The following is a 10,158-nucleotide window of genomic DNA, read 5'->3' on the forward strand; positions in this document are numbered from 1 at the left end:
TCACCACTAAAATTTGGCTTAATAAGTTTTTTGTCTCTGTTATATGTCTAATTCTAGACTAAGTTTCAAACTAAGTAGGGCGGATAATATATTTTCTTTTTGAATTCAAATTGTCTCTGAAGCTTTTGTACCCACTTTTTAATTGGTCTCTTTATAAAAATTGAATTTTGGAGTCTGATTGGATTACATGTATTCACATGTAGGTATGTAGTAATTACCTGAACATGATAGCAAAGGGGTTTACTATTTATAACACTATATACAATATGGCATTATTACACTGACCACCTACAACGAGCAATCAACAGAATTATAACAGTGGCTGGTCATTTAAAAGTACAATTATGTATACTACACTATGGCACTAGTATATACACATGTACACTACAATGGCTAAAGTACTCTTAGAAAACTTTCAGCAAACATAGACTTCAAATTATTTGAAAATAATACTTGTATTTTCGTTTTGAGAAATAATCTTCCATTGTTCAAAATAAAGTAAAAGTACCATAGCATAACAACTATACATCTTTATTTTTGATATTATTACCACCAATTCATAATTGTGTTACTAAAAAGATACTCTATTGATTTGAAACCCAGCTAGTAAATTGTCCACAAGTGCTTCAAACCCCTAACCCAGAGTTGGAAGATTAGTGATCCACACATGATAATATTTAGGTACAAATTCACCACTTGGCCATTGTGCACAGTACCTATTATCCTCAGAATATAATAACTTTTGCTTATGAATACAATTTGTTTTCTTTTGCATCAAGTAGAATTATAAGTTAGGCATTGGTCGACTTAACCTTCTTCATCCAGAAATAATCAAAGTATTTAAAGTTAATTTGCTCTCCAAAACATTTACAGTTCTGTTAGAAAATTAAATTACAGTACCAATTTTACAATAGTAGTGCTTGGGCACTTTCACTCCATTATGATACAAGTTACCCATACAAAATGTTGTACCAGTCTCTTACCTGGATTCAAATCAGAGGCATGTTGCCGGTAGATGTGTTTAATTAGAGGCCAAACAAAAAAGCATTATTCCTTAATTTAGAACAAATTTAAACCAGTGAACCCAACAATAGATATTGATCCAATCCATTTAACACAAACAATTTCTTAACAAATTCAACAGGATATACAAATATGGGAATGAATGAGCACTTAAAACCGCCACACGGAAATCAATACAAGCGTTGTGTACCTGTACATACAGAACTTTATATGTAAAGGTGAGAATATTGAAAAGTTGGAGTGTTTAGATGGTATTGGACAGGTGAATACACACCCCAATTAATTATACATAGAGGCTAGGGAAAGTCTTCTGTTCTCCGAATCAATTAGTCAGCCTAGCTCCTCATTCCTACAGGTATCAAACAACTTTTGCTCCTTTGATTGACAAGTCGGACAGGTGTCTGTAAATGCACTTTTGTCAGGAATGCAAGAGGCATTATACAAGAATTCAATGTCTCCCTTTACAATACGTTTATAATTATGTAACTTCTCTATATTTGAAGTGACAGCAGCTAAATAAATGTATAAAAGATGATACATATTTTCTATATGGAATGTTCTATGAGCATCTGTATAATCTTCACGTGTGAGTGACATGCAAGCAGCATATGTGCAACTGTTTAGTATTTTTTGGAGCCCCCAGTATGTTTTTGTTTCATAATAATTTATCAAGGAGTTGAAGTTTGGCAGTAAACATATTATAAGATATTCTTTAGTATTAACGTGACAGAGAAAGCATTACATTTCCAATCTATTCAATATTTATAAAAAAAACAGTCTCCACATCACGGGGACTTTGATACAACATCTAAGTGTATACATTTCTATCTGAATTATTGATCAAAAGTACCAAGCTCAAGAAGCAAACCTTGCCATAATTCATTAGTTGGGAAATTTTGTTTAGTACTGAATGTATTTTCCAGAGATGTTCTGCAAACCAATGAAAACACCAATCATTGTTTGCAATGTTGCTATGTCCCCGGAAACATTACAAACAGAAAATGCACCTTTATCAACAATCTAACGGAGCCAATGTATTCCTACACAGGTTTGTACATTAACGTGATAGCTAACTCGTGTTGAGTTTATAGTGTAAATATCTGTTACGGGTACTAAGTGTTTACCCACAGGAATCCTGAGTAGCGGTATACGACCCCTTAGACACTTGTGTCTGTCGCCTATCAATAAATCAAGACCTCGGGTAAGAAAGCGTGAACCTAACACAGAACACCGATCAAGCACCGATCAAACGACTAGGGTGAATTCTCCGGCAAATTTCCTTGTCACTGATGTCTGATAGGTTCCCGAGACACTGATGTATTGTTTCGATATACATGTATATGACTGTTAGCAAGGTTTTGACTTATTCTGATGTCTCATAAAGGCTTGACAAATATCAGCGACTAAATGTAAGGTTTTTAAACCATATTCACATATTGAATTTGGCAACCAAAGAATGATGATAATCTTTAGCTGGCTTTCCCTATATACAATCAGATGGTGAAACAGAAATGTGTGTTTGATCTTATAATATATCTATCATCTATGGCCACAAGGAACCATAGCATTTATATATGGGTACATTTCATGATCATTAAACTTTGATATCATAGTAATATTTCGCTAGCAGGTAATTATGAATTGTTTCCAAAACAAAACCACAAACATCATGAAAAATGAATAATATTCTTTCCATATGTATGATATATTACAATAATAATATACCATTTATCAATTATATGACACCTTCGGTGTGACAAATATGACGTTTACTTTTTAACGGCTAATCAATAGAATTGAATACAGTGAAAAAACCTGTTTACTAAAACGATTACCTCTGATCTGTGTAAAGGCCACTTGCTTGTTATTAAGACCATTTTCTTATGATCACAAATGGCCATCTACAACACAATTTGACCTGTGTATAACGACCACTTGGCTATAGAGATCACTTTTCCTTTGTCCCTTGGGTGGTCTTTATAGACAGGTTGGAGTGTAATGACTGAGGATACATAGTGAACATAAGTTCACATATGTATAAATATCTAATTTGCAGTTGCATAAAAAAAAAATAAAAAAAATTATTACAAAGAAAGTCAGTCTAAGAACATGGGTATACAGACCAAATAATTGTGGTGATAATACTGACCTTGAGCGATACTTGAGGTCGCGGAGGTAGGAGGAAAGCTCACTTCCAGGACGAACTCTGCTGTCCACATCCCGATCATCAAGCGAGTGAATGAAGTTCAACACCATCTTATTTTTTTCATCAGCAATGCTGGTGTTTTCTCTATCATAATCCTCCTGTGAATGTAAGATCACTAATCATCACCATTGATGTCCTTGGTACAAAGAGCAATGATCTTTCTAGAGAGGAACCAAAGTTTGATGGTTTATGAAAGCTATTATTTTAGGGAAAAATACCGGACCAATGTTCAGTAATGTATTATGTGACATCTGTCCAATATTATTTTAGAACAAAATTGAGCTCACAACCCAAAGATGGAGGTTTATATGTACATATTACATATACATGACATTGTCAATAAAATTGGGATAGCTCTATTACGTCCTTAACTGCAGGATAGGTCAAGACAATGAGTCAGCATGTTTGATTTGTTTGGGAAAAGAGGGGTTACATAATGTGATGATACTATGGATATGGGCATTTCAGCCGCATAGTCCATCAGCTAGCTTTTGTGGCTGTGCGGATGAGTGTCGGTACTGTGTATCCTAGTTAAGCAAAGGTGATTGAGCGCTTCCAACTCTTGGAAGAGTGACCGCTCCATTAGTTCTGTGGCACGTTACGATATTATTTGCATTTCTGACACATTTCAAATTTTCATCTGATTTTCATCTATAGCTTTTCTTATATTCATTCTTGAGACTGTATAATTCTACACTTTCATCAAATTAATATTAGAGCAATTTCTACAATTTTCATTTCCATGGTACAAAAGTTGTTTGCTGGCCAAAAAGAATATCTATATGTATAGCTAAATTTCTGTTAAGTAATATTTGCAACACATTGGACATCTTGTACCTTAATCTTTAGATCTGTAGGCAGTGATTTTCAAATCAATAACGTATATGTATATATATATTTAAGGGGCCTGTACCTTTTGCATTGGGAAAAATTACATTTCATCTTTGTTGAAACATATATTGTGTTACAGATCTAGAGTTTTTGTTTATCTGGAAAAATATATATGCTATAAATAAATGTATATTCCATAAAATGTACACCATATTAAAACCAACCAATAGCATGTACATGGTATACAAGCCTACATTATATTTACCTCATCTCCATACTGCAGTACTGACAATGACAGCCTATCCAGAGTACCCAGAGCAGAACACGTTTCTATAGCATTAAACTTTTTTGAGAGTGCGGATTTTTGTCTGGATGAAGATCTGGACACAGACCCTGTATTGTCTACATCCTCTTGTGAGGAAAACAGAATAAGTGCCCCTTTACGAGTGGTGAAGGTTTTCGGGATGTTGAGCTTGCCGTCAGAGCGCGGAGTGAGTGTACATGTTAGAGGCTGTTCCTTTGTTGACCTCATAGACATAGTGGTAGGGGCCCGGGATCCCAGCCCCACTGTGATCCCATGTCTGTGGGTATTTTCCCCAGGGTCAATGCATGGCAGAGACTCGGTGTCCTACAAGGAAATTTACATAAGTGTATAATAAAAAGCAGTGTTACATAGTTAGGTTTATTAAAAAAATGCAACATTCACTTGTCAGGAATCTTCCAATATGGGGGTTTTGAGATCCCGAAACGATGTAGGTAAAGTATACAATTTACCATCGATTAGTCCTGCCTTCCAGTGATTATGATTTCACGAATTTCATGTCAAATGATGAATATCTATTAATCTTATATTAATTTTTAATATTTTTATTAATCAAATTTGTTTTACAATGTATATGCATCGAAAGCATAAAATAAATGTGATCTTTATATATATATATAACATATACAAGCTAGAGAAATTAATTAATAACAGTGTTGAAACCAGAAAAGCTGAAGACTCTAAATGATTTTCGTTTATTTGATTGATTTTTTTTTCATTTCAACATAATTAAGATAAGATAAGATAAGATAAGTTTATTTCTGGTTCAGGACTTATATGTAAAGTCCTCTATACCAGACTCAGACAAAATATAGAGTTTACAGTTAATACATTTTTATCCGGTAATAATAATAAATTAATGATGTATAAAGGCTTTGTAGTTGTATAAGAGTTCTTGTTCTTTCCAATGTTTGTCTAACGCATTTTTGAAGGAGTTTATATTTGGCGCCATCACTACATTCTCTAGTAGATCGTTCCATATCTTAGTAGCTCTTAGTGAAAAAAAATTCTCCTAATCTCATAGTTTGATCTTGTATGGAATAGCTTCCTCCTATGCCCCCTGCTGCTCTCGCGGTCCGTTGCATCTTTCCATAAAGATAAAATGTTACAACATTCGGAGTCATATATTCCATCTAAAATTTTGAAGAGTTCTATCATGTCTCCTCGTATTCTTCTATATGCCAATGTTGGTAATTTCAGTTTCTCCAGCCTTTGACTGTATGCTAGATGTGACATTCCTGGTAGACATTTTGTCGCTCTTCTTTGGACACTTTCTATCATTTCTATATGCTTCTGTAGGTAAGGCGCCCATACGGGGCAAGCATAGTCCAAATGAGACCGAACTAAGCATTTATATAGCGGAATAAATGATTTGATGTCTAAAAACTGAAAAGTTCTTCTCAAAAGTCCAAACATGGAATTGGCTTTTTTTACTTTCTCTGATATATGGGTGTCGAAGCTTAACGTGGAATCTACAACTACTCCTATATCTTTTTCTTGGTCTATATGTTGCAGTGTTTTTCCATTGAGCTGGTATTGTATAATTTCCTCACGTTGGTTTCTTGTTCTCTGTTTGTGTATCCTCATGTGTTTGCATTTATCTGGGTGCATTTTTAGAAGCCACGTTTCACTCCATTTCGACATTGTATCTAAATCACTTTGCAGATCTAAAGCATCATCTTTGCCACGGATAGCCTTGAATATTTTAGTATCATCCGCAAATAAGTATACGTCTGACTGCACTATATCTGGAAGATCATTAACAAATATCACAAATAATAAGGGTCCAAGAACCGATCCTTGTGGAATTCCTGATGTTACACTTGACCATTCGGAATTTTTGCCATTCACTGTTACCATTTGATGTCTTCCTTTCAAAAAAGATGAAATCCAAGTTTTCATCTGCTGGTTGAAATTATATGAGTTTAATTTATTCAGTAAACGGTTGTGCGGAACTGTATCAAAAGCTTTCTGATAATCCATGTATATACAATCGACTACGTCACCTTTATCTAAAGCAGTTGTCCATTTATCCAAAACTTCTAAAAGTTGTAATGTTGTTGATCTACCTGATAAGAAACCGTATTGTTTGTTGGAGAAGTACTTGTTTTTCCTCATAAATGTTACTATATGATCCCTTATTAGAGTTTCTAGTGTTTTACAAACAACTGACGTGAGACTTACAGGCCTGTAGTTTCCCGGTTCACACTTATCTCCTTTTTTGAAAATGGCACACACTCGAGCCCTTTTCCAATCATCCGGGGAGTTCCTGTTGAAATTGATTGGTTGAATAACTTCGTTATTGGATATGATATTGTACCAGAGGTATTTTTCAGGAACATCGGGTGGAGTTCGTCTAGTCCGGGGGATTTATCCGGTTTGAGATTTTTTAGGATCTTTGATACAGCTTCTTGTTCTATATTCATTTGTGACATCTCTTCGGCGACTTCTCTTATGTACAGATGAGGGGTCGTGTCCGATTCCTGTATGAATACACTGCAAAAAACCGACATAACACTTCAGCTTTTCCCTTATTTGATGTAACTTTAGTTGAAGTTTTGTCCGCTGGTTTTGCATATAGTTCTCCAATCTCTGATTTCGACGTAGATTTAGATTTTATATAATTCCAAATTGCTTTTGGATCCGACTTTGCCTTTATCGCTATATTGTGCTCATATTCTTTCCTCAATTTGCGTGTTAATTTCCTTACTTTATTTCTGACCCTATTGTATTCCTTTTCTCACGTTCATATCCTTTGTAGTTGCAGCCTTCCTTGATAACGAATGCTTCTTTTTTATGGCTTCAAGTGTTGTTGTATCTGCTGGGAAACTATGCTTGTTGTTCCGACCTATTTTAATGATTTTTGTAGGGACATGGCTTTCTTCTATTTCTTTGACCACCTTTTTGAAAGTGTTCCAATTCTCGTTGATGTTGTTAGAGTTCATAATTATTTCGTCCCAGTTGGTATCACTTATCTCCTCGTTTATCCTTTCATAATTGGCATTTTTATAACTCTTTTTCTTCTTGCTTTGTAGAGCTATCTTTACTTTACAAATGACCTTAAACAGTAGTACACAGTGATCACTTTTACCTAAAGCGCTTTGATATTCAATATCTGATAGTGAATGCTCGTCTTTGCTTATGATAAGATCTAGGACATTCGGATTGTCTTGACCTCGCCATCTTGTTGGTTCTTGGACATGTTGGAAAAGAAAGTTGTCTTGGAGTTTTTGAATGAACTTGTATTCTTGAGAATCTGTATTCTCGCTCTTTGTATTCCATGTTTCCCAGTTTATATTTGGATAATTAAAGATGGAGAGTGATCTGCCCCTGATCAAAAGTTTGTTGTGTTTATCATTTATTATTCTCTATGAAAGTGAAACAAATTAATTAACTCTTTCTAACTACCATGCATTGCAATTAAAGTACCTATTTCTTTGCATATTTGGAATCAAAAAAGGTTTTGCTCCATATTTTAAAATCAATATGAATATTTAAAAAACAAGAAACACTTAAACTAAATTAATGAATAAAATACAATTCATTAATATTGTATTAATACTAGTAGAAAGCGACTGATTAATAAAATTGAAATTCAATTTCATCATTATGCAAAATAAATAAAATTAATAAATATAATTAAATATGCTAAACATGACATTAGATGATAGTCTGCTAAACTTGCCTATATCATTAGGCAGGTTTTTTCCTATTTTTGAACCCCTTTTTTTTTTCTGCCTAATTTATATTAGATATACCATCAGAAAGAACAAAAAAATGCAAAAATAATAATTCTTATAGGCAGGTTTAGTTTAAATACATGAAATTACCCCATGGACAAAAGTTTTGACTTTGACTACATACATACAACAATGTGTATGTTAATAGACTATCCTAATTTTAATAAAGAACAACATGTATACAAAAAAGGATGATAATTTCCGCTTTAAGAAAGCTTCTTAACTTGGATGAATTATGTAATAACAGTAGGAAATGTCACCTGTAGTGTTTGTCTGTACATGTTTGTTTTCAGCCTATATACTCACAATATCATCTTTATATGGATCATACAGTTCCCCAGACCAGGTTCCATAGCCTCTGGACAACGGACTGAACATAATTACAATTATCTTACACTCTTTATAAGTAAAAAAATAAATATTCCAACTTCCAAGTAATTTACACAAGCTAGTTGTGTTTCCATGTGCTTTACCACTCGTTAATTCCACTTTTTCCTGTTAAGATCCATTTATCTCACGTTTTACAACTTTTTCCTGACAAAATAATGACGGGAATTTTTACACTTCCCGCGTGTCTCCATCTTTATATATTGCTGCACGCGACTACTATCACTACTGACTGACAGCTTCATTCATTATTTACTGCTGATAGGGAAACAAATATAGACGAGTCCAAAAGCATATTTCTGAAGGTAAAGACAAACAAAAGTGAAAGAGACTTACTTGAATAATATTTTGTCATGAATAAAATTATAGGTGTATATCTATATCCATCCCAAAATAGAAATGTGGTCAATTTTCTGTATCATTACTGCTTCAGAATGAATAAATTTTATAAAATTTTAATTATTTACCGTCCCCTCACTTTTTCCCATAATGGACTCGTCTACTTTCACCTTTCAGCCATGCGCACACACAAGCACCTGCAACTTCCGCTACTTCCGTCAACGCCAACACCGGCAAAATGGTAAGTAGTAACAAGAAATTGGTTGTTGTACTGAAAACTTTTTATCAAAATTTACTTAACCTGTTTCGTTTACAAATAATAACTAATATTGAACTTTCTTGTCCGTCATTTTTTATATTTCATTGAATTTTCAGCTCCCTAAACACATTTTAATCTGATGTCGTATCGTCGGCAGCCACGTTGCAGAATGACTGCCACCATAACTTGTTTATAATTATAGTTTAGGGTAGCATATACGATCATTGGTGTGATATACAGTTTAATGATGGATATTAAGGAAGCATATACAGAGAAGTAAATAGGTTGAAATAAAGGTTGTCGATATATTTTTCTTTACCTAACCACGGTAGTTTTAGCTGTCATACAAGGGAAATAACTCATAACAACATTTTTTTTCATCTTTAGGAAGTCTTATTACAAGGATTTATAAGTGTGAAGGATTTGTCATTGTCTCTTTACACTGCTAAACACCACACGAGACGCCTATGAACCGTGAATTAAACAATTTTTCTCAACAAACGCTTGTCTTATTATTTTGAGTCAAATGAAACACCAATGTAAAGCTTTACAACAGCTTATCCTTTTTTTAAGGACGAAAAATTTCGAAGAAATGTCGTAAATTTTCATTAAAAAACTACAACATATCATGACGGCATGCTTTTGAAAGTAAGACAGTACCCGTAAGCTACATCAAAGGTTACGCCAGCGGATATCAAAGGAAAATCGGTCGTCGCCCAACGTCGTGGTCGGTGCACAAATACAAAAGCGCTCGTGATGTATTGATCTGAAACCCTGGGTGACTTATTCTTCTCACCTATGTCCATGCTTAAAATGATGGCTCATGTTAATGGCATCTCGTTTTCTGACTGTGGAAAAGAGAACATTAAAATTTGCACACATATGGGAAATTAAGTTTTATAAACCAGTTTGATTGGAAATAAGATAAGTTGGTTTTACTGTGATATGACCAAAAAGTCCATGGTGGTGAAATGTTTATGAGGTGTTCAAACTCCCTCGATGTCGGAGCCGCCATTACACATGCATGGCGGTCGGATGTCTTGTATACTGA

At 34.2% G+C, this 10,158-nt stretch overlaps 1 protein-coding gene across 4 annotated transcripts in view; it reads right to left on the bottom strand.

Annotated features, from left to right (window-relative positions):
• The window catches only part of LOC138328188 (apical junction molecule-like), a 47,347-nt gene extending 38,569 nt beyond the window's left edge, over positions 1-8,778 (bottom strand). For all 4 annotated transcript variants that reach the window (XM_069274900.1, XM_069274883.1, XM_069274891.1 and 1 more), the window contains exons 1-3: positions 8,429-8,778; positions 4,326-4,688; positions 3,173-3,327 (exon numbers count right to left, since the gene is read on the bottom strand). In XM_069274900.1, coding sequence (XP_069131001.1) covers positions 3,173-3,327; positions 4,326-4,688; positions 8,429-8,500 — 590 coding nt within the window. In that variant the 5' untranslated portion in view covers positions 8,501-8,778. The remainder of the gene's footprint in view (positions 1-3,172; positions 3,328-4,325; positions 4,689-8,428) is intronic.
• Between the last annotated feature and the right edge of the window lie 1,380 nt (positions 8,779-10,158).

This window comes from Argopecten irradians, chromosome 1, assembly GCF_041381155.1.
Source record: "Argopecten irradians isolate NY chromosome 1, Ai_NY, whole genome shotgun sequence".
Classification (NCBI taxonomy): Eukaryota; Metazoa; Mollusca; class Bivalvia; order Pectinida; family Pectinidae; genus Argopecten; species Argopecten irradians.